This window comes from Myotis lucifugus, unplaced genomic scaffold, assembly GCF_000147115.1.
Source record: "Myotis lucifugus unplaced genomic scaffold, Myoluc2.0 scaffold_728, whole genome shotgun sequence".
Taxonomy (NCBI): Eukaryota; Metazoa; Chordata; class Mammalia; order Chiroptera; family Vespertilionidae; genus Myotis; species Myotis lucifugus.
The window spans coordinates 51,984-74,757 of NW_005871776.1; the positions used below are offsets into that span (position 1 = coordinate 51,984).

At 51.1% G+C, this 22,774-nt stretch overlaps 5 protein-coding genes and 3 non-coding genes across 12 annotated transcripts; 3 read left to right on the forward strand and 5 right to left on the reverse strand.

Moving 5' to 3' along the window:
- Window positions 1-850: 850 nt before the first annotated feature.
- TRNAM-CAU lies at window positions 851-923 on the reverse strand. Its single transcript has one exon. It is a non-coding gene; the product is annotated as a tRNA-Met (tRNA).
- Window positions 924-1,381: 458 nt separating this feature from the next.
- On the reverse strand, window positions 1,382-1,454 carry TRNAA-AGC. The gene has a single exon. It is a non-coding gene; the product is annotated as a tRNA-Ala (tRNA).
- A 1,780-nt stretch (window positions 1,455-3,234) lies between these two features.
- Window positions 3,235-9,253, reverse strand: LOC102441082 (transmembrane protein 225B-like). 5 transcript variants are annotated; one of them, XR_002826977.1, is made up of 6 exons: window positions 9,057-9,253; window positions 8,629-8,743; window positions 5,555-5,768; window positions 5,076-5,109; window positions 4,700-4,837; window positions 3,235-4,292 (listed from the first exon to the last, which is right to left on the reverse strand). XR_002826977.1 is itself a non-coding variant. In XM_014447918.2 (6 exons), the coding sequence occupies exons 3-6, from the start codon at window positions 5,751-5,753 to the stop codon at window positions 4,174-4,176; spliced, it is 600 nt and encodes a 199-aa protein (XP_014303404.1). In that variant the 5' UTR covers window positions 5,754-5,764; window positions 8,629-8,743; window positions 9,057-9,253; the 3' UTR covers window positions 3,235-4,173. The 5 variants fall into 5 exon arrangements, 3 of the variants coding, with proteins under 3 accessions (XP_014303404.1, XP_014303403.1, XP_006105895.1); XR_002826978.1 differs by having other exon boundaries at window positions 5,076-5,185; XM_014447918.2 differs by having other exon boundaries at window positions 5,076-5,219; window positions 5,555-5,764.
- Window positions 9,254-10,909: 1,656 nt separating this feature from the next.
- TRNAS-GCU lies at window positions 10,910-10,991 on the forward strand. Its single transcript has one exon. It is a non-coding gene; the product is annotated as a tRNA-Ser (tRNA).
- A 2,791-nt stretch (window positions 10,992-13,782) lies between these two features.
- LOC102440781 (histone H2B type 2-E-like) lies at window positions 13,783-14,499 on the reverse strand. Its single transcript, XM_006105832.3, has one exon. The coding sequence runs from the start codon at window positions 14,215-14,217 to the stop codon at window positions 13,837-13,839; it is 381 nt and encodes a 126-aa protein (XP_006105894.1). The 5' UTR covers window positions 14,218-14,499; the 3' UTR covers window positions 13,783-13,836.
- Window positions 14,500-14,516: 17 nt separating this feature from the next.
- LOC102418951 (histone H2A type 1) lies at window positions 14,517-15,457 on the forward strand. The gene has a single exon (XM_014447922.2). The coding sequence runs from the start codon at window positions 14,540-14,542 to the stop codon at window positions 14,930-14,932; it is 393 nt and encodes a 130-aa protein (XP_014303408.1). The 5' UTR covers window positions 14,517-14,539; the 3' UTR covers window positions 14,933-15,457.
- A 3,901-nt stretch (window positions 15,458-19,358) lies between these two features.
- LOC106694955 (histone H4) lies at window positions 19,359-19,750 on the forward strand. The gene has a single exon (XM_014447926.2). It carries the CDS (start codon window positions 19,365-19,367, stop codon window positions 19,674-19,676), a length of 312 nt encoding a protein of 103 aa, XP_014303412.1. The 5' UTR covers window positions 19,359-19,364; the 3' UTR covers window positions 19,677-19,750.
- A 2,443-nt stretch (window positions 19,751-22,193) lies between these two features.
- On the reverse strand, window positions 22,194-22,647 carry LOC102440469 (histone H2B type 1). The gene has a single exon (XM_023746760.1). It carries the CDS (start codon window positions 22,626-22,628, stop codon window positions 22,248-22,250), a length of 381 nt encoding a protein of 126 aa, XP_023602528.1. The 5' UTR covers window positions 22,629-22,647; the 3' UTR covers window positions 22,194-22,247.
- Between the last annotated feature and the right edge of the window lie 127 nt (window positions 22,648-22,774).

Sequence of the window (22,774 nt, forward strand, 5' to 3'; positions counted from 1 at the left end):
CATCCCACGTGTGCAGAAGCTGAGGGTTTCGTCAGGTGGGGCAGCCTCTGTGCTCCCTCCTCCCAACGTGGCTTCGATTGCCGCTGGGATCTCATCCCTCTTCCTGTCTTCCTGGAAGACAGAATCAGGGAAGGAAAAGCGAAGGAGGGGCAGGAGAGTCTAATAGACTTTGGCTTCCGTAGAAATCAGACTACATAAAGGGAAGGCTGGCAAGGAGAACCTGGTCAGAATCTCATCCCACGGTCATTATCTTTGAGTATTTTGAGTCTAGTATTTTGAGTCTAAAGTAATTGAAACAGGCTCTTTCCTCTCCTGAACGGACCCAGGGACCATGGAGAGCCTCGGAGGGACAGGGAGAGAACCCAACTCTCTAAACCGATTCCTTAAGCACCTGAGGGGTATCTGGGGTGACGCCCACGAGGGAGGGAATGTTTGTGTTTTATTTACTCTCTAATCACTGTTCCCTGATAAGATGTGTGCTCCAGAAATGGTTGTTGGAGGATAAAAGGATGAATGATTCCACACCTGGCCCACCCGTTCAGTGCGGCGGGGCCACCTTCAGAGCCTGAGGTTGGAAGAGCAATTTCCCTGCTTCTTCCGTGAGAGGGACAGGAAGAGCCCCAACAGGTGTCGCAAGTGGTTTCTGGTGTGAAGCGAATTTGTTCCACAATCATTTGAATAGAAACCCTGGGAAGGAAGCCTTGGAAAGTCCAAAAGCGATTTCCCATTTGGGGCGGGGGCGCGGGGAGGATGTGGGATATCCCTTTTGAAATGGTTATTTGTGACCATTTGCAAGCTTTTCTTTGTGTTGTGATTTATGGTGCAAGAAACATGCTGTAAAAAACACCTGTGCCCTCTCTGAGGCTCGAACTCAGGACCTTCAGATTATGAGACTGACGCGCTGCCTACTGCGCTAAGAGGGCAACTTGGAGCAGCTTACTGTATTGCAAATACACTAGGAAAGATTACCTTCCAAGCACCGTGGTGGATCGCATCCCAGCTGTTAAACAGCACAATCCATCCTGGTTGACAATGATTCCTAATGAGCCAGTGTCGTTTCCCTTTCATTTTCCTCTGGCCATTTTCAGAAAAAAATTTTCTTTAGTTTTCAGACCTTTGATTGAGACACGCCTGGGTGCGGATTTCTTTGGGTTTCTCCTGCTTGTGTTCGGCTGGGTTTACATGTTCTGCACTTTCCTGCTCCAGGACTGTGTCGAATTCAAGGCCAAGTTGCAGGACACGTGGGGAAAATACCAACTTAGTAAACCTCACCCTTGTGGGGTCACAGCTCCTCGTGAGAAACAGGTGAATTCTGAATTGGAAGATCTGTAGGTTCTGGACTTAGGGTTAACATGAGAACCGAGGCTGGGGCAGTAAAAACTGGAGAATGTGGGCATCGATCCCACTACCTCTCGCATGCTAAGCGAGCGCTCTACCATTTGAGCTAATTCCCCACCTGCTTCTTGACTCCTCCAAAGGTCAAAATTCGAAAAATGGCCAGATGACCGCTATGTTCAAAACAGTGCACAGCTGGTCCATGATTCTCTCTCATTGATGTTTCTCGCTCTCCCTCTCCCTTCCTCTCTGACATCAATAAAAATATATTTTTAAAAACGAGGCCAATCCTCATTCAGCCTCTGGAGCTGAGAGGGGGCCCACCTCCTTCAAAGCCAAGGCAGGGTGCAGAAGGGTCTGTGAACAGAACCCTGGTCCTGCTGGGAGGAGGAGTGTGGGCGCGATGTGGGTGCCCGGGGGTGACAGAGGCCAGCCGTACTAGCTGCTACACCCGGCTCCATCCCCATTTTTAAAATAAGAGGAAATAAGTACTTTTAAGCATTTTGAAAGCTGAGAGCTCTGTTCCTTACATTAACCAGCATTAGACCGTAGCCAGAGTTCCAGATCTAACCGTCTTAGAACTGATTAGACCTACAGCTTGTATTCAGTACTTGTGCTCAGGACATGGCATTGCTTGTCCATGCTTATACATTGGCATATAAATCAGAACTGTACAAGCATGGCTATTAATAAAGCCACACATCACAGGGCCTTATGACTACATGGTAAAATGACACCACATTTCTGAATCTGGACTCAGGGGCTAACGTGCATCGCAGGGCAGAGACCTGAAGCTCCGCCCCAAACCACCGCCTCCATCTGCCTCGCGGAGAGGACAGGAGTGGTATTATTTATTCTGAAAATTGGTAATTTATGCTGCCTCAATTTGTCTATCAAATATATACCGTAACTCTCATTCGCCCCCACTTACTTTTGCAGCCTCTTTAATAACCATCGATTTTTAATGTTTCTTCATCACAATCTGTTCACCTCCAGCATAACCCTAGTTAGCACTGTCTGCCTTACTGTTTGCTCTCAATGCTTGTCATTGTCCCCATAGGAATTTGATCTGGAAAGAGCGAGCAGGCTTAGAGAGACCCATACTAAAGTCTTGACTCACCAGGTATGTGAATTTGGATGAATCACTTTTGAGTCACCCCGTTACCTTATCTGCAAAATGGGGTGATGCTCACTTGGCAGGTCTGTTGTGAGATCACAGGACTCAGTGTCGGGCACGTCCTGTCGGTAGAGCGTGGCCACCATTGACAGATCTACCCACCATAGAACTGATATGACCTATAGCTGGTACTACCCACCATAGAACTGATATGACCTATAGCTGGTACTCAGTACTTGCATTCAGTACATGGCAGTCTTCTAAAGCGTCGCCTCAGTAACTCAAAGGGTATTTATCTATTCACCCAGCAAAATGTGAAACCCTGAGGATGCAAAGGTAAAGCTTACTCCTCATTCCTCAGGGAACTAACATCTAGTCAGAGAGACAAATCTAAACTCATGGCTACGCTAAAACAGGAATAAAGGAAACGCGCTGGGGACGAACAGATCGATCCACGTGGCAGGGCCGTGAGGGACGCTCTCCAGACCTGGCACTGGAGCTTCATCTCGCCGCGGAGAACAGTCCGACCGACGCTGTGGAGAAGGAAACTGGCAGATTTCAGGAAAAGCAGTTCCAGGAGGTGGCACGGTGTGAACTGGCGTGGAGGGGACTGAGGGGGCAGAACGGGCCGGAGGGGCTCGTCCGGAGCCTCGGGTACACTGGCAGTGTTGTTTTTCTCTAGAGATGGTGGTTCCTTTCTGATCCTGCCAGCAGTACTTTTTTCGCATGAATGACATGAATCACAATAAAAATATTAAAACATTTTGAAAGATAGGTTGGCATCAACTTATAAAGATCTTTATTTATCAAGATAAGGAATTTATCCTGAAGGTAAGAACAAGGCAAAGTGGTTTTTAAGGAGAACATTCTCAGCTCTGTGTTCTAGGAAGAGGGTTTGGTCGCATGGTGGAGACCGCAGTGGGGAGCCACTCAGAGCCCCTGGCCTGGCAGGGGTGGCCCAGGCCTGGCTGGCGCACGGTGTGTGGAGGGCTCAGACGGGAGCAGAGGTCTGGCTGTTGGGGGGGGGGGTGGGGGGTGGGAACAGGCTTTGAAAGTGATGAGCAAGGGGAATTTAGGAGACTGTTTGCACTTAGGAGTCAGGACATTCCATTAAACTTCACTGAATAGTTAAAGTGGTGCCGTGTCCTGGAGGAGAGCTTCAGGTTCCACCCGTGTCCTGTGTAGCCCTGATCCTTCCAGGACTTCTGTTGGGTCGACGGACTATCCCTGCGACTGTCCAGTAAGTTCACTCTTTTGTTGTCATTTAAGTGAGTTTGGATGAGATTGTGTTTCCTAAAACACAGCCCTGAGTTATACAACAGTGAAAAGATTACACTCACAGAATTACCAGAGGGCAGAGAATTTATATCAAAACTCAGGCCACACAGGTGGAGAAAGAGCTTCTCGCTGTTAGGACACGCCTTGCAGGACACAGGAAACACTGAGATGATGGGGTGGGCCTTGGTCAGGTTCAAGGTGAGAGGAGGTTTTCATTCCAAGTCTTCGAGACCCAGAGCAGACTCATCACTCCCCAGCCCCGACTGTGTCTTCTCTCTGGTGAAAACCCAGGTGCCTGGAATCCTAATCCTCATCGGAACAACGGCCAGGAGCAGGCCAACTCTTTGTCTTCCACAGCAATTAAACAAGAGTGTGGAGCTGGGAAGTCTCGAGGTGCAGGCTAGACAGGTTTCCACGGTTAGCCCGCTCGCACGGAGGGTAGGCTAGCTGACGGCTACAGGGCAAGGACTGGCCACGGGTGTTTGCATGGGTTTCACCTGAATTGGCCGCTGCACAACACACTGAAACCAACAGTGGTGGGCGCTGACGAGGCAGAGAATTCCTGAGGGAAGAAATGATGATGTTGAAGATGACAATGATGGCAACACTTGATGTTTTCAAAGAAATTACCAGTTTTTAAACAGGTTTAACACATGAGTGTGGGGTCTAGGGACCTGTCATCCCATTTCTCTACCCTACCTACCCCTCGCCCTCCTACAATCTATCCTATAAATTCTCCTATCCCGGCCATGGTTCTTACTGAATGTACAGGAGAAATGGAGGCTATTTTTCTATAAAGGCAAAATTCCAACATAGAGTAGGAGCAGCTGCATCAAGCAAATGAAACGTCGCTGCACCAAATCCACACCCAGAAACTAACAGTACTCGGGGGGAGAGCTGGAGCCCTGGGTGTGACTGTTCTGGACTCAGGACAAGCCCAAGCGCTCACAAAGCCCCCCAGACACTCACCAGACAAGAAAAACAGCGTGGTGCTGACGGAGAGGATGAAAGAGGGGTAGAGAAAGGTGACTTTCGCTTCCTTGAATATGTCAGTTACTTTCCAAACATACAGAGAGTGCAGCAGCAACGCAAGGAGCACACAGACACCTGCTCCTCAGGAAAGGGGCAGAGAGCAGCCAGGTTAGTTCAGTGCGTGGCCTTCAGGCGAAGTCCCAAGACCCAAAGCTGTCATCTCAGCACCTCTGCCCTGTTTCTTTATTGTCATGGGACTGTCTGCTGCCTTAGCGGTGCTTGGGCAGATTCTAAGGAGCTGTGTGAGCCCCTGGAACGTGACCCCAGCCCAGAACAAGGACCACTGAGGGAACCCACTTCCTCCATCTCTCACCTACGATGAAGCAGGTGATGGTGAAGACAAAGTGCTGTTTCCGGGAATCAGGAAGGGCATGAGGGAAGGCCAGGAGTGTGATGTTCAGGAAGAAGGAGAGAAGAAGGGCGCTGATCATGAAAATTCGACCAAATGTGAAGCAGTCTGAATTAGGGAGGGAGAGGGGAGAAAGGCCAGCAGCTCCCTCTAGGGTCCCCTCCTTCCTGGGGCTGAAGCCCCAGAATACGAAGGAAGCAGTGCAGGGACTTTGAGGAAGGAACCGGTGGCAGCGGAGGGACAGTGAGCTGCCGGAAGGTCCAGGACAGCGATTCTGGCTGGGCTGGTCGCCCCAGAGGCCTAACCTCCTGGCCCATCGGAAATGAGCCGTTACTGAGAGGAGGAGAACCGCTCCGTCCATGTGACCTGGGCAGAGCAAGAGGCTGGCAAGTCCTGGAAGGGACAGGTGGGAGCAGGGCCCTCCCTTCAAGGCCGGCACTTACATGACTTGGATGGAGGAACCCAGCACCTGATCTCCTGGCTGCAGATGGCAAACAGGGCGCTGAACAGGACCTGGGGGCTGTCGGGGACGTCCACCTTCGCCCAGGTGGACAGGCTGAAGGCCCACCACAGGAGGGCCGACCCGGTGACCGTGCAGGTGAGGACCAGAATGCGGTGTGGCCTAGTGATCCCACATGTCATACAGAAGGGAGCTGACTAGAAAAAGGGGGGGGGGGGCAGTATGAGTTTGTTTCCCTTTGGGATTTCTCCCCAGACAAGCCCAGTCCTCTGGTCCTTTCTCATACTCGGCTCCCAGGCCCCCCTCCTCCTCATCCCCTAACCAGATCCTCTCCAGGCCACCGGCTGACCCGTCCCTCGCCAGCGGGATGGAAAGCTCCCTCTTTGGTCTCTGCATCTTGTCTGAAACCCCTCGCACACACTCCTCCACAGCCTGCACTGCTGCTGTGCTTCCCACAGGCCCTATCCCACCACCTAGACTTGCTGTGCCTTCAGAGTCCGACTCGTCATCTCCGTTTGGCACAGTCCTTACATGTAGGAGGAGCCTGTAGCTCTTAACAGAAAAGTGGGGGGGACCACAGCAGATTCCAAGCACATCCCTTGGTGATGTCAAGAGAAGTAAGTTTGGCTGCAGCCTCCGCCTGCCTCCTCCTCGTCATTCCCCTCAAATCACAGGCGTGCTTTCCTCCTGCTGGTCCTCCCCCAGCGAACCTTTTGTCTCAGTTCCTTTTCGACCCTCTCTGCCTCAGCTTCCATCCTTTGATGCCCTGTGTTCCATAGCAGCGCCTTTTTACGGGGAGGCCCATCCTGGCCTTCTCCTCAACAGTGGAACGCGGTGGCCCTTCCTGTTCCATGGGTTCCGTTGGCAGGAACGTTTAGTGACATCATAAGTGTGTGACCTGCCTCCCAACAAAAATGTCAGCTCCCACCCGGTGGCCGTTTTTTAAAGAATGTGTCACGTCCCACGCCCTCCGCGGAGCGATGCCCCATGTTCCTCGGCACATGTGCGCTTCCCACATCATGGCTTGTGTCCTTAGCTCTAGCTCCTAATACCAAATGGGCACCTGCACCCTATTCCTGTACCAGACTGCAGGGCATGTGAGAGAGAATACAGGCTACTCAAGGGGATAACTGGGAAGGTGTAAGTAGAAACAGGTTTTATGTGAAGGGCAGAGTGGGTCATACTTTGTCTTTCACATCCTTGAGCAGAAGGTGCCAAGACATGTGATGCCTTCTGACCCAGCCTTCTTGTCTCGCACATGGGTGACTGAGGGTGAACACTTGGCAGGTTTGTTGATGAAAGAATTAACAAATAAATGAATAACAATAGAGACCAAGAAGCAGAGGGCTGCTAAGAACCTCTGTTTAGATGTTTCTTAAATGTAGGCTGTGGGAAGGCAAGGATTAACTTTGTCTATTCTACTCACCTATGAATTCTAAGCACCTGCAACTTTACTGGCACAAGGCAAGCGTTGCATAAATATTTGTGGAATGAATGAATGAATGAATGATCCAGGAACGGTCAGTTTCCCTCCACTGGCAATTTGTGTTGGGTATATCCTTTCCCCTCGTATTCCCAGGACTGGCTAGGACGCTGGAGTGCAACAGCAGTGCATCGCCAGCCGAGCACTAGAGGGTCATGTGTTGGTCAGTTGTGCTACTGAACGAGGACAGCGGGGCAGTGGCCTTGGCTGGGGAGACAAGGAATATTCGTGGCAGGAAATGAGAAATAACTCAACAAGGTAGAGAGAGCTTTTGACAATCCTGTGCACACAGACCCAGCCAGGAGGCGCAGGGAGTCGACCTTTGAAGGCAATATGTTTACATCTCTAGGTTGGTGGGAGCCTGAACTTTGAACTGACCCAGGAAAACAAAGCAAATGGACAAACTGATTTCTGCTGATGTCAAAAACAGAACAGATGGAAACTAAACATATTTACAGGCAAACGCTCCATTGTCAACATTGGTCCCTACTCTCTTACTTACAGCCTCTCAATCCACACATTAAAAACAATCACTTACTCCACATCAACTTTAAGTTGCCCCTTGAAATTATACAACTGTGGGTTTTTTGTTTGTTTTGTTTAAAATGGCTTGGGAAAGGAGTCGAGGAGAAACTGGAGACAGGAAACCTTCATTTAAATACTAGTTTTGCCAATTACTTTTTGTACAAGTAACTTCTTATAGTAAGAAATTACTGCTACAGAAAGAGAAAGAAATTACTGCTCCATTTGCTGAATGTGGTAGTGGTGTTGCACTTATAAATATTATAAAATAAAAAGTTCTTATCTCTAAGACATACAAACTGAAGAATTTAGGATGATATGATAGCTCTAGGTTTAACTTTAAATTATTCCCTCCCCGACCCCAACCTCCCCACCTCACAAAAAACATAGCGAAAAGATAGAGGAAATGAGACTGGAAAATGTTGATGATTCTGATTGATCACAGGGGAGTTCATGATCTAATTATGTCAATGCCCATATGTATGAAACTTTTCAAAACATGTAGTTTAAAATATATGAAATTTGACATTTCAGTTTCCTAAAGGGCTAGAAACTAACTTCTTTCTTTTGCAAACACACTGCTCACATGATTGAAAATGCTGCCTGCTCTCTAACAGCTATAGGATTACAAAAATATTTAAGTAATAAGACTTGAAAGTTGAAATCACTTTTTCCCCTTGAAATTACTTCTTGTTACATAGGCTGCAGAATGGATGCTGTGTTAGCAGGAGGGAAAGCGACATCTGCAAAGCCTAATAGAGCGCAGCACAAGACAGGCCTGTTGCCTCTTCTATGAACGGAAGGCTTGTGGCCGCCAGCGTGTGGCACTATTTTCCCAACAGCATCTGCTCCCTTCATGTCAGTATTTCATCGTTATGATCTGTGATCAGCTACTTCGTGCTGCTTTTGTCATTGCTTCAAGGCACCATGACGGCGGCAAAGGTTTGCCACAGGCGCCGTGGACAGGGCGCCCACCTGCTCTGGGCCACCAGCTGAGGGTGAACGGCGCTCACTGCCTGGCCTGACCCGGCCCAAGGTCCGAGCTCGCTCACCGCGGCGGGCGGGTTTCGGGAACCGGAGGCAGAGCCACTCTGCTCAGGCCGCGGGCGTCACTGCTGTTACTTTCTTGGCTAAAACTGTCAGGCCGTGATCAAATGTAACCATCATCTGAAAAGAAAAGAAAAAAGGAACCACTGACTGCTAACCGATTGAATCAGAATCCTTGGGGCTGGCTCCAGGCCTGTCTTCTCAAACGTGGGTTATTATTCTTTTAAAAAGCTCCCCGGGTCATTCTAACGTGCAGGCAGGGACGAGAAACACTGGACTAAACGGTCTCTGGGGGGACTGACCTCCGGGGCTGGCGGGAAGCCTACACCAATGAGATTTAAATTCAAAACCAAGGGCGTGGGAGGAAGGGACAGGCCCGCCCAGGGACGCCGGTTAGTCCGGACCGCGGCGGTCCCGGTTGCTGACCCCTCACCTGAGCCCCAAGAGCAGACAAGCCCTTGGCCCTTCTCCCGGGTCCGCGGGGGACTCGGCGCCTCCCGCCGTTGGGGAGAGGCTGGGGGCGGCCCTGTCCGCTCCACCCCTGGTTCCTCGGCCACTAGCAGTACTTCCTCCCGGACCCGGGGTCAGAGGTCGCAACCTGAACCCCGGGGAGCAGAGGGCATCTCAACTTCCGGAGGGAAAAAATAACGAAGGTGCGCGAGCTCGTCGCTAACTTCCGGTTTCCCCGGGCGCTTAGAGCCCCTGACAACAGGGTTCCGGGACCCACGCAGCCCCAGGAGGCTGGCTCGCATCGGGGCCTCCCGGTCGCCTCGGAAGTGTCCTCTCCTCGTTCGGGCAGCAGTGCGGCTCCGTGCCGGCAGGGAGAGTGGCGCGGGGGGTCCACGGCTGGACCCGGTCCCTGGGCTCCGGGGGCACAGCCACCCGAGCCAACGCAGACTGAGTAACCTGTGACCAGGAGAGAAAGTGGGTGCTCCAGTGGTGTAGTCGCTTAGTGCGCGGTGCTTGTAGGTCAGTGTCAATGATGCTGAGGTTGCGAGTTCGAGCCTCCCCTCGAGCAGCTACTATCCGTGGGCAAACTGCGGCCCGGTTTTTCTTTTTTTAAGATGAACTAAAAACAAAAAAAAGGTCGTACCCTTTTATGTAAATGATGTTTACTTTGAATTTATATTAGTTCACACAAACACTCCATCCATGCTTTTGTTCCGGCCCTCCGGTCCAGTTTAAGAACCCATTGTGGCCCTCGAGTCAAAAAGGTTGCCCACCCCTGATAGGCCCAGCGGAGCGCGCACCCCTTCCCCAGTGCTCTCCTGTCTCATAGAGTTTCGGAAGAATTGATATATTCTCTCTTTAGATGTTTAATTCTCAATTAGTAAGGCCACTGGGCTTGAGCTTTTCTTTTTTTGAAATATTAATTACGGACTCCATTTTAAAAAATGTCTGTCCAGATTTTCTATTTTTTTCTTGTGTTCATTGCCATAATTTACATCCTCTGGGAATTTTTAAAATATATTTTTATTATTCATAGTATTACAGATAGCTCCCATCCCTTTCCCCCTTGCCTCCCCTCCTCCCGGCACCTAGCTCTGGGAAATTTTTCATTTCATCAAAGTTGTCTAATTTGTTAGCATGACGTCCATACTATTTATCCCTTTATGATGTTTTCATTTTTTTTTTTTGAGATCAGTAGTGATGCTCTCTGTTTCCTTCGATTTCTCATCTCTCTTTTCCTGTTGAGTCTAACTAAAACTTTGTTCATCTTGCTGGTTTTTCAAAAGACCCATCTCTTCATTTCATTGGCTTTCTTTATTGTTTTTCTGTTTTCCATTTTATTGATTGTACTCCAATCTTTATTCTTTCCTTTCTTGTACTGGCATTGGGTTTAGTTTGCTTATCCTTTTCTAGTTCTTAAGATAGAAGCTTAGGTTACTCATTTGAGTTCTTTCTTCTCTAATGCAGGTATTTAAAGATATAAATACTGTGTGAGTACTGCTTTAATGAAATGCCATAATTTTGATGTATTATGGGTTCTTTTATTCAGTCCAAAATACTTTGACATTTCCCTTCTGATTTCTTTTATACTCATGGATTGTTGATTCTCTCAAATTTCCTTCTGTTACTGACTTTAATTTGATCTTATTATCATCAGAGAACATTCTTCCATCTTCGGGGAAGGAGTGAAGGCCTCGCACATGTTTCCATCGTGTCCCAGCTGATTTGTCCTTGCTTATGCCAGGGAAGGAAGCTGTCCCCAAGGCCCCACCTCCCGGACATTGCCCAGCGCCTCTCCATCTGGGAGTGACATGGTCCAGGGGATTAGTCCAAGGAGACGAGGTGGCTGAGTGGTTAAGGCGATGGACTGCTAATCCATTGTGCTCTGCACGCGTGGGTTCGAATCCCACCCTCGTCGACTGAGAGGTTTTTAGTGTGTTAATCTCCTAAAAATTACATTCAAAAGTCTCTTGGATGTATTCCTAAAAAATTTGCCCCTTGTTCTGACCTTTACCTGGGCAACACTAATCCTCAGTCACTATGATCTGAGTACTTTTCCCGTCCTTCCACAAGTGGTCAATCTTGCATTTCGGTAGAACAGATTTTTCGGAATATCCCTCAATTTTACCTGATGTAACATTGCTTGAAGGGGCTTTTATTTTCAACTAACTCATAATTAGAATGCTTATGTTTAGCATCCATTACATATCTCATCTTGGTTAGTGTAACAGTTTCCTGGTTTGCCCATCCGGTTCCAATTTTTATATCTATGATACATACATATCAATATTTCCAGAGTTGTCTTTAAAAGCACAAGTTTTTTCCAGTGAGTTCACTGCTTATCATTGTCAGTGGCTTTTCTCTGGGGGCCCCGGATCAGTCCCGGATGTGCTGAGGTTTCCCGAGGGGCCTAGGAGGAGCCAAGTAGGATTGGGTGCTGTCAGGAGACATGGGCGGTTTATGAATTAGGCACCCCCCAATAATGGTGGGGTACAGCAAAGTGGGTTGGGGCAGCCTTGGTAGGAAACAATAATCACTGGGGGAGAATAACCCTGTAGGTGACCTGGAGAGACACCCCGGGTAACTCTGCAGCCAGCGTTCTCGGTACAGTCTCCCAACAGGGGTGACAGCAGGACAGGTTTCATCTTCATCAGTCCAGGCCGCGTGCCACTCTTTTCAGGCCTGAATACGACTTTACTTTTTCCCCTACGGACTCTTTCACTGTATTTAAAATAAGGTGCTGGTAAGGAATTTGTGTTCTTACACGATGCTTCCTGTGCCGTGCCAGCGCGGCCAAGGGTGAACCCGAGGAGGGGCGGTGAAGGATTAAAGACAAAGAGAATACAGCTGGGGCTTTGAGGATCTCCCATGCCTGGATGAAGATGCAGAAAGATCCAGCCTGCAAGCCGAGGCTTTATTTTATAGTCAGAGCAAAACAAGGGTAGTGGTCAACATGGTTACAATGTTCTTATGAGTTTCACTGGTTTTGGCAGCACTTGTTGCACCTCCCACAGCCCATAGCTACCTAGGAAGGAACTAGGGAAGGCTATAAGGTCAGGCTTAATTATGCTAAGAGGGCTCTGCCCTCCAAGCTGAGACTTGTTTGTGGCCCTGCCACAGGTCAGTCTGAGGCTTGACCTATAGCCACTCCTGACAGCTTACTTTCTTGTTATTGTTTTGTATCATTTTCTAAAAATACCTTAATCAGAAATGACCTCTTTAAGACATTTGTATAGAACTATGGCTATGACCAAAATTTCTATGTGCCAAAAAGATAAATCCCAGCAATATGCCCTGAGTCTGTTCCTGACAGATACATTCCAAAAAGTGAGGAAGGGAACTCCAGGTGCCCTCAGGGTCTGCCTTCTGCACACGAGACAGTGGGGATGTAAAAAGCCACCCGGGGGTGAACTGCTCAAGCATCTCTGGGTCACACAGGCGGAGGCGGGTCCCCGTCCTCTTTCTGGCGGAGACACGCCTTTGGGAGATCAGAGCGAGCCAAGGTGCTCAGGCTGACGGTCCCTCTGTGAGTCAGAGAAGCAGGGCCTCGCGGGGCTTCGGCAGGAAAGGCTTATGGCGCAGGAGCGAGCGATGCCGGAAAGGCCGGGTGAACGCACCCTGGACTCGCTCTGCGCTCAGGTTCTTGTTACCCCTTCCGGCGGCTGCGGCCCCTTAAGCCTTCTCTGCACCTCCCGGGTCCGGGTTCGAGGCGCTCCTGGCTGTCATCGCCCTGCCAGGAGGGGACCCTCCGAAGAACCTCAGTGCCCGGAGGGCCCTCCCCCCTCCGATTACCGCTGTTCGCCTCAGACCTGTGCCTCGTTTTAATCAGGTTTTCCTTCTATTAACAGGAAGGGTGTGAGGGAGAAAATGAACTCGAGCTTCAGTATCAGCATTTCCCTTTTTTAAGTCCCTCTCCCTGCACCTCCCCAAAGCCGCAAAGCTCTGACCCGAAAGGAGACCGGCTTCTGAATCAGTCGCTTTCCTTCCCGGCGCAAGGCCTCGCTGTGCGGGAGAGAACACGCGGCCGGCCCTGAGGGTGTAGCTTTCCCCTCATCAGGCTCCGGGAAGAAAAGTGACTCCCCTGCACCCGCCGGGTTCTCAGCCGAGGCCCTGCAATAAGGGAGCCACCGGAGAAAACTAGCAGGTGTGTATGGTCCTGTGGCCCTGGGCACATAGGAGAGACCCGGGAAAGGACTCCACTCCTGCGGTACCGAAGAATGGCGGTGTAAACGCGACTTGAACAGGGCAAGGGCTCCCCTCCAACCAAAATCTCGAGAGGAAGTCTCACTCCTGAACAGGGCACAACGCAAAGGGAAGGAAAGGCGAGCAGCAGGTGGGACCACCCGCAGGTGCGGGGGGTGCGGGGGGTGCGGGGCAGGGACCCTCCGGGCAGCTGGATGGCCAGACCGATGCGAGGGCGCGCGCTCCCGGGCGATTCAAACCCCGGCGCAGCCTCGGCCCAGGCGGGAGTCCGGCTTTATCCCTGGTCCGGGGCCGGCCGTGCTTAAGTTTGCTTAGAGCTTAACACTTTCCTCCCCGTCGCTCCTGAACCCTGAGAAATGGTGGGGAGCCCTATTAAATGTGGGAAATTACGAAATGCTACGGACTCCCAGGCCCTTGAGAGCCAAGCAGGTGTTTTTGTCGTTGGTGACCCACAGGTTCTCCAAAGGTTGTTGCCCGACTTCGCACCAGCTCCTTCTCGGAGAACATGGGTGGCTCTGAAAAGAGCCTTTGGGGTCAGGAGTCAGGCCGCTCGCTCCCGCCTACTTGGAGCTGGTGTACTTGGTGACGGCCTTGGTGCCCTCGGACACGGCGTGCTTGGCCAGCTCGCCGGGCAGCAGCAGGCGCACGGCCGTCTGGATCTCGCGGGACGTGATGGTCGAGCGCTTGTTGTAATGCGCCAGGCGCGACGCCTCGCCCGCGATGCGCTCGAAGATGTCGTTGACGAACGAGTTCATGATGCCCATGGACTTGGACGAGATGCCGGTGTCGGGGTGCACCTGCTTGAGCACCTTGTACACGTAGATGGAGTAGCTCTCCTTGCGGCTGCGCTTGCGCTTCTTGCCGTCCTTCTTCTGCGCCTTGGTCACCGCCTTCTTGGAGCCCTTCTTCGGGGCGGGCGCCGCCTGGGCGGGCTCGGGCATGGTCGGGAGGAACCGCCGAAGAAGCCGGGAAACAACTGGAAGAGCGACTGCGAGGCTGCCAGTGTCCTCCGGTTCAGGCTCCTTCCAGGCGGCGGTGAGTAGAGGCGTGTCCGACTGGTGGCGAGTCCCGGAAACGTCACCGGGATGTTGTCCACTGACAACGAGTGTGTTTCAGAACCAGGATCCCATTGGTTGAAGAGAAAGGGCTGTAACTTGCCGCCAATGGCACAGACTCACGTTCGCGCCCCGGCGCGACTATAAAGAGGGCAGCTGCGGGCGCCTCAGCTCAGATCAAGGCCTGAGCGGAGGTTTCGTGTTCGTCATGTCTGGACGCGGCAAGCAGGGCGGCAAGGCGCGCGCCAAGGCCAAGACGCGGTCCTCGCGGGCCGGGCTGCAGTTCCCCGTGGGCCGCGTGCACCGGCTGCTCCGCAAGGGCAACTACGCCGAGCGCGTCGGGGCGGGCGCGCCCGTGTACCTGGCGGCCGTGCTGGAGTACCTGACGGCCGAGATCCTGGAGCTGGCGGGCAACGCGGCCCGCGACAACAAGAAGACGCGCATCATCCCGCGCCACCTGCAGCTGGCCATCCGCAACGACGAGGAGCTCAACAAGCTGCTGGGCAAGGTGACCATCGCGCAGGGCGGCGTGCTGCCCAACATCCAGGCCGTGCTGCTGCCCAAGAAGACCGAGAGCCACCACAAGGCCAAGGGCAAGTGAGGAACACGTCGCAACATCCAAACCAAAGGCTCTTTTCAGAGCCACCCACGCGTTCACTAAAGAGCTTGCAGTTGCTGTGTTGGAGCAGCTACTTGAGAATCCCCTTGACTGAAAATCACTGGAGGTGCCAGTATGTTAACTCCCCAGAAACAAAACACTAACTGTACATTCAAAACAAATGTAAAATGAACACAATGGTTTGCATCAGGTAATTAAGCAATTGGTGCAACATGCCCTGGGGCTCAAGTGCCTCTGGACGGAAAGCGAAGTGCCCTGCAGGCTAAGCCATTCTTTTCTGGTAAAGAGCTTAGCACTTGTATTAGAAAGTGAGTCATCGGCGCAACCGAGTCACAGTTCCCCATTGAAAGCAAAACATTGTCAGAAACCGCATGAAGGAATGTGTACCCATCCACATGTATTCGTAAATTTTAAAAAAACACCTTACTTTCCACCCCAATACAGATTCTTACAATAAAGATGTTGGCAACAATGTATAACAATGAGAGACACTCAAGTGACCCCCCAGAAGTGTTGTGTTTTTGTTTTTAAGCTAACGTTTGGGTTGTGAATAGGACTATGAAGAAAACTAAGTCAGGTCCTGTGGCTGAGTGGCAGGAGAGCTGGGGGTGTCTGCTTTTATGTCACTTAGTTATTTCCTGGGCTGCCTGTGACATTTACTACTCGGTGGCATTACAGAGAAATAGACGCCCTCAGTTCCGGGGCCAGAGGTCTGAAATCACGCTGCTGCCAGGCCTGGTTCATCCCAGGGCCTTTGAGGGCGGCACCTCCAGGGGACTCTTCCAGATGCTGGAACATAAATACCCCAGAAATGAGCTTGCGCCTTTGATGGCCAGCAGTTCTCGGGGTTTTTGACTTAACACATCCCTCCAGCCTCGCCCTCCCTCACAGCCTCCTCGCCTGAGTGTCTGTCCTCTCCTCTTGCAGGATCACAGCGATCGTTAGACCCAGAGCCCACTCTAAACCCAAGACGCTTTCACCTGAGATTCTTAATCATCACATGTGCAGGGGCCCTGTTTCTAAACAAGGAGGTGTTGCGAGGGTCCAGGCAGGCAGGGACCGGATGGGGAGCACTCTTCAACCCACTCCCATGACTCTGGAAGCGTTCTGACTAGATTGTATTTGAGCAGAGATCTATTTAAAGCAGGGCAGTAAATTATGTTGCTCTTTTGGGTGATGTTCCAAGCAGAGAAGGTACTCCCAAAACCTGAGGCCATCACGTACGTGGAATGTTTAACAAGATCCGGAGGTCAGGGTGCAGGTGTCAGAAGTGAATTCGGAGACAGGTCGGTCATGGAGAGCTGTAGGAGCGTGCAGGCCATGCTGCGTTTGGCAAATGATTCCCAATGTCCATGCTGTGAGTTTTGAAGAGAGGAATGGCATACCCCGACTTACGTTTCTTTGAAAGTCATTAAGACAGCTGTCTGGTGAGTACAAACGTTAGGATAGAAATCTGCCTGTGAGAGATGACCCTGGCTTGATCCCATTGGAAGCAGCAGACCAATAGTTAGGGATTTTGCAACTGTAGCTAATCAGGTGTTGCCGGATTTGATGTGTACTGTGGGAGAGGAGACAATACATTCCTCTGAACCATTCTGAGTGTTTGGGTGAGGTCCCTGTAATAAAGACGAATTAACCAGAGAGAAACAACCAGGATTTTATCCATTTTACCAATGTTTATGGGACAGATACTCGGGAAAACTGAGTAAACTCCCCAAAAGGCCCTAAGCCACCATCACATTTACCATCTTCAGTTAAAGGCCAAAGACAGGAGAAGGGAGGGGAAGGCTGAGGGGGGCAATTGGGAGAGATTACCTGGAGGAGGGCAGGTTTTGTGATGCAGATTAAGTACCAGTTTTCCCGGGGATGAGATGTGTCGTTCCAGGCACAGGGAGGGGGGTGGCTGGTGAGATTTCCTTTGTAAAAGTAAAGTCCTTATAAAATGGAACTTCTGCTTCCTTCCGAGATTCTCTCTTGTCTGCTGGTTCTCAGAAATAATCAGGTCAAATTAATCCTCATGCGAAAGAGGCCCAATTGGCCGGGGGGGGGGGGGGGGCGTATTCTCCCTTTCAACTGAGAAAGACTGTAAAGATAGGAGAACAAGACCTGGATTTTAGCCAAGTTTACCTTCCTATATGAAGGCTGTTAGTATGTTAGAAAACAGCCCGAGTTGCATTACATTTTTATAAAATGAGACATGTATGGAAGAATAAACACCTTTGGCTATTAATTTCCAGAACTACAAAGCCTTACAAACTTACAGCCATCCATTGCTAACCTTATCACTAGTTTCTATTAAATAAAACAACTCATGAAATTATCGAGGGAAGGAGACTACTGGTTGGTGGGAAATTTATTCATTTTTAAAGTAAAGAAGGGCCTTTGCCGGTTTGGTTCAGTGGATAGATTGAAGGAACCCGGGTTCGATTCTGACCAAGGGCACAAACCCCAGTAGGGGGCATGCAGGAGGCAGCCAGTCAATGACTCCCTCTCATCACGGATGTTTCTATCTCTCTCCCTTCCTCTCTGAAATCAATTTTTAAAAATGTTTTAAGTAAAGAAGGGTCTATAAAATGTATCTCAGTAATTAAGGTTGGACATAGTAAAAGAAATATACTTTCCCCCTTCGTTCAAACTATCTACATATTCACTAATGAATTAGTTGCTCTTGTAATTAGTAAAAGTGTTAGGGGCAGACAGAGTATTGGGGACCAGCTACAATTGTAAGAACTATTAATCCTGCTCTGCTCACCATGATGGTCGTGTTCTAATTAGAGAAAGCGCCTTCTCACCTGGCAGGGAGTGTACGCCTGGCACATGGCAGCTAATGGGCATGCGGGCCATCCTCCTGTCCCGAGAGCTGCCTCTCATTATGGAAAGATTGGCGACCTCGTGGCTGAGACCATCTAGTCCCGGAGGCACCTGCTCTTTACACCCCCATCCTATTGCCTGTAACTGGTCCCGGGCGCCCAGAGGTGCCTGCCCTCGGGGAACACCCTCTCCCCCCTGCCCAGCCCGCATGACTTGTAACCTGTAATGAGTGACCAGTGCCCACTTTCCCATCCCTGCAATTCCTACTTTCCCACGTAACCTTTGTCCTTCTGCCCAATATAAGCAGCCAGCTTACGGGTGAGGCAGAGCAGATTTCTGTGGGAGACCTGCTGCTCTCCCACGCTTCTGACATTATTGGAATAAACATTCATGTGATTCAACCCTGTCTCTGCTGAATTGGCTGAAGTACTGACAGCCAGGCCCGGCTCCTTGGTTGTCTGTTTACAAAAGTTTTTTTTTAATTAAAATAAATATATATATAACCTGCATTTATCAGATCAAAACCAACCTGGTAAGTCTCCCCTCGGCCCCGGCCAGGGGGCAGGCGCAATATATATATATATATTTTAGAAAACTCTACTGAGGTACATATGTGGATTGGTAGTAGTATTTTTCAGGTAAGGAGGACACAGCATTTCAAAGATAAATTTACCCTACAAATGCATAGCTTTAGCACCGTTTTGATCAGACTACTTAGAGAATTTCTTTGTTGCAAGCAGACAAAATCATTTGTAATTTTAAGTAAAAGGAGTGGAGATAACAGAAATTAATTTGAAAAATAACTGGGGTGGGAATTCACTGCCAAATACTAAAATATTTTTCAACAGGAGAAACAACTGTAATACTCCATCATTACAATAAAAACTGAAGAATTAATTTTAAGTGAATATTCAATAGATGATAAGTTCAGTTCCTCAAATCAGTGGGGACATATTTGATGAGTTGTACTGACTGACCAGCTGGTTGTTTTTTCAAAGTTTAATCTCTATACCTGGATCGTTGGAATTCTTTAAGTGATTCTACCCATTAGTAGTAAGAGATCATAGGCTCTGCTGTTGAAAATGAAAATTGGTACCTTTGGTGGAAGAGAGTTAAACAATCTGCCAGACCCTAGAATCCTCTACTGTGTTACCATCATGTTCTGTGGGGTGCTCCTCTCCTGGAAATTAGGAGAGAAACGTTCCAAAATGGCCTAGCCCTGTGCAAACCTAGAGAAAGGAAACGCACGCGTATCTGCAGAAATACGTTCCCACCGCGCTCCAGTGCATCTTCTACAACAGCGATGTGACCGTCGCTTGCACGTACCATGAGGGGAACAGGTTAGAAGTCGCTGCTCTACAAGGTTAAGGTTTTGTTGTTTAATTTGGATGGAGCAGAAGGCCCGAGGGATGAGAAAGCAAGGAGAAAGGCTGGCCGCAGTATGGCGTTCAAAAGAATTGCCTGAGGGCGGGGCGGAGGGCGGGGGGAGGGTAGAGCCGCGAGGCCCCGCCCAGCTCTCGGGTTTCACTCCGGTCCGCACGCGGCCCTATAAGAGGGCGCTGCTGACGCCGCGAGCGCATTGCTGGTTTCCGATCCTCTGACCATGTCTGGTCGCGGCAAAGGCGGGAAGGGCCTGGGCAAGGGCGGCGCCAAGCGCCACCGCAAGGTGCTGCGCGACAACATCCAGGGCATCACCAAGCCCGCCATCCGGCGCCTGGCGCGGCGCGGCGGCGTCAAGCGCATCTCCGGGCTCATCTACGAGGAGACGCGCGGGGTGCTCAAGGTCTTCCTGGAGAACGTGATCCGCGACGCCGTCACCTACACGGAGCACGCCAAGCGCAAGACGGTCACGGCCATGGACGTGGTCTACGCGCTCAAGCGCCAGGGCCGCACCCTCTACGGCTTCGGCGGCTGAGCCCGTCCCCCCCCCCCGTTCCCCCCAAAGGCCCTTTTCAGGGCCGCCCACCCCCTCTCGGAAGAGCTGCGCGCTGCCCGCTTTACGGGCAAATGAGGCAGGAATGACAGGTTCACCCTCGGGGTCCCCGCGGTTCCAGCGCCGGGACCTGGAGGTTTGTGGTGGAAATTCCTACCCAGGGGGCCCAGCCACAGGCTCCGCCAAAAAACCCATGAGTCCTGTGCTGGGCTGCATATCTGATGCTTTGGCCAGACGGGTCATGCTGTGCTGTCTGTTCCTAAAACACATAGATGGGAAGGGACTGACATCAGGCCAGGCCTTGAGATGTGATATGGCCCCTTCCCAGCATGCAGGCCTTCTTTCTCAGAAGGCCCGGAAGTCTCATTCCAAATTTGGGAGACAAAGGACTGGAAAAAGTATAAATAGTTTCCTCCATATTGGGGGCCCAGAATTTGAAAGACACATTTTCTCTGGGCCTCCACAAGATTTAATAGTAAAATGTAACTCCTGTAGTCTGCGCTGCAGTTCAGCCTCTGCTCCGGCGGGTGCTGTAACTGATCAGCTGGCCAGCTTAATAAAGGCTCTTAAATTTAAATTCCGAGTCGGTGGTCTGTCTCGCTGAAGTGAACCCATAACAGTCCCACCTGGCGGGGTGTCGGGGGATGTTCAGAGATTCCAGCTGCCGCCCAGGGAGACTCGGGTACGTTGACACGGGACTTGTCCCCGGGGTGCTGGCTGTCACTCCACCTGGTCTCGGGCGTCACCGGAAGGTGGGCAGGTGGAGCCCGTCCGTCTCCCGGCCTCTTGAGCGTCCACGTGGAGCTGCCTCGGGGATGTGCAGTCTCGGGTCAGCCCCTCCTGCCCCCAGGCTGAGCAGTGGCGTCGCTGTCAGCTCGGGGCCGGGGTTCTAACTGAGTCTTCACTTCCTGTACCTCGGCCTCAGTTTGCATTTGAAGGAGGAGTCGCCTCGCCCTTCATCTTCCTCCATCTTCCTCTTAACCACCTGCTGTGCATCATGGGACGGGTTTCTCTGCCTTTTTGGTTTGTAACGGGCCATTTAAACACCACAACATGGTTACAAAAAGCTTTTGGAACATGTCTTCGGATTGAACTCACACACTCGCTTTGTGTAGCAAAACCGAGGAGCCGTGGGCGGGACAGGACCTGAGGGTGGGGCCTCGGAGTCTCCTCGGGCCTCTCTTCCCTCCCCCACCCCCACCCTCCTCCACCCCACCCTCCCTCTCCGCCCCACCCCCACCCCCCCTCCCACCCACCCCCGGGGGTTTTGGCTTCGGGTTGGAACTGCCTGGGGCCGGATTAACCCCGTCAGGCCGGGGCCTAGGCGGCCCTGCCCATCGCTAATCTTCCTTAAATGTATTAATGCCTCGCCTTGGGGTCTGAACAGGAATGCGTTGCTGGTTTCCCGGTGTTTTGTTTCACAGGGGGATGCCCAGAGCTCTACGGTGGGTCTTGGAAAACCTGCGTCTTTCTCTTTCTCAACATTTAACTTAAAGATAAAAGGGCCTTTCAAAGTGAGAGGCAGCAAACATTTACTTGAGACCATAAGGCAGGAGCCCAGAGTCCCGATGAGGAGACAAACACTAGGAATTGAGGGGCAGGGAGGGGAGCAGTGACACCCACCGCAGGAAGGCGTCCTATCGCCACGGAAACGTTCACAGTGACGCGAGGTCTAAACATGCTTTTCTTCAGTCTGTCACCCATCGGCTCAGTACTTAACAATGTTTGTTCTTTTCCTTTCTAACAGCTCTTCGGGATACAATGTTGCCCTAGGTTAGGTCTAAATGTAATTTTGCCGTTTTAACCCTTCAAGGTTTGAAGTCTAAGTAGCTCCACCTCCATTTTATTTTGGGTGTTTTTGTTTTTTTGAGGGCACATTTGTTCAGCTGGGGCCAGTGAAAGCACAGCTGTGGCTCTGAAACTATTACAGGAAAGAAATGAGCCACTGGGGCGGGCTTCAGCTCCCGGAAAGTCAGCGGACGGGGCCAGGAAGACAGATCAGGGGTTCGCCTGGATGAGCCCTGCTGCCCATAGCTCCCCTGTTGCACGTCTGTGGGGACCCTCCGTCTTACTTTAAAGCAGGTCCCTTTCTATTTGTTCACAAACCACACATTTGGGGCAGCCTTTACTCTTGATAAAATAACCACTTTCCCTACATTTGCCTCCATTACTATTACAAATACTAGAATATGTATCAGGCAAAGAAGTCAGTGAGACACCACATAGTTCGATGTTACCGCCAAAACTAACCCAAAAGTAAACACTTGTGTCTCAACAAGAGTCCCAAGCTCTCCCTGCCTTGGAATTCACCGGGGTCCTTACTATGGTGTTCGTCCGCTGCCAGGCTGTTTTCTAACTTTAGATGCACATACCCCGAAGCAGTACGTAGCGCTGTTTCCCGTCCGGAAACCTTCAAGTACTTAGTGCTTGTACTTAGTAAACATCTGTGTACTTCCCCCCAGACTTGAAGAATGTGTTTGCAGCTCTAACACTGACAACTGAGTGGCTCTGAAAAGAGCCTTTGGGGTCAGGAGTCGGGCCGCTCGCTCGCGCCTACTTGGAGCTGGTGTACTTGGTGACGGCCTTGGTGCCTTCGGACACGGCGTGCTTGGCCAGCTCGCCGGGCAGCAGCAGGCGCACGGCCGTCTGGATCTCGCGGGACGTGATGGTCGAGCGCTTGTTGTAATGCGCCAGGCGCGACGCCTCGCCCGCGATGCGCTCGAAGATGTCGTTGACGAACGAGTTCATGATGCCCATGGCCTTGGACGAGATGCCGGTGTCGGGGTGCACCTGCTTGAGCACCTTGTACACGTACACCGAGTAGCTCTCCTTGCGGCTGCGCTTGCGCTTCTTGCCGTCCTTCTTCTGCGCCTTGGTCACCGCCTTCTTGGAGCCCTTCTTCGGGGCGGGCGCGGACTTGGCGGGCTCGGGCATGGTCGGGAGCTCAGCGGAGGTGGTCGATTAGAGAAAAAGAATGAGCACGCTGCGTCCTATTTATATAGAACCTCGCATGCAAATAAGGTGATAAACCAGAGCCCTGTGTGTGTGTTGGCTCCTAAGAGCAAGCTCAAAACTTAGCT

What these genes read in the sequence shown, in the direction of transcription:
- LOC102440781 (XM_006105832.3), bottom strand. Translation starts at nt 14,217, where the DNA reads ATGCCCGAGCCCGCCCAGGCGGCGCCCGCCCCGAAGAAGGGCTCCAAG.
- LOC102441082 (XM_014447918.2), bottom strand. Translation starts at nt 5,753, where the DNA reads ATGACATGTGGGATCACTAGGCCACACCGCATTCTGGTCCTCACCTGC. An exon ending in GGTTCCTCCATCCAAGTCAT is followed by an intron (nt 5,220 to 5,554) that starts GTAAGTGCCGGC and finishes TCCCTAATTCAG; the next exon opens with ACTGCTTCACATTTGGTCGA. An exon ending in CACGCTGTTTTTCTTGTCTG is followed by an intron (nt 4,293 to 4,699) that starts GTGAGTGTCTGG and finishes TTCTTCCCTCAG; the next exon opens with GAATTCTCTGCCTCGTCAGC.
- LOC106694955 (XM_014447926.2), top strand. Translation starts at nt 19,365, where the DNA reads ATGTCTGGTCGCGGCAAAGGCGGGAAGGGCCTGGGCAAGGGCGGCGCC.
- LOC102418951 (XM_014447922.2), top strand. Translation starts at nt 14,540, where the DNA reads ATGTCTGGACGCGGCAAGCAGGGCGGCAAGGCGCGCGCCAAGGCCAAG.
- LOC102440469 (XM_023746760.1), bottom strand. Translation starts at nt 22,628, where the DNA reads ATGCCCGAGCCCGCCAAGTCCGCGCCCGCCCCGAAGAAGGGCTCCAAG.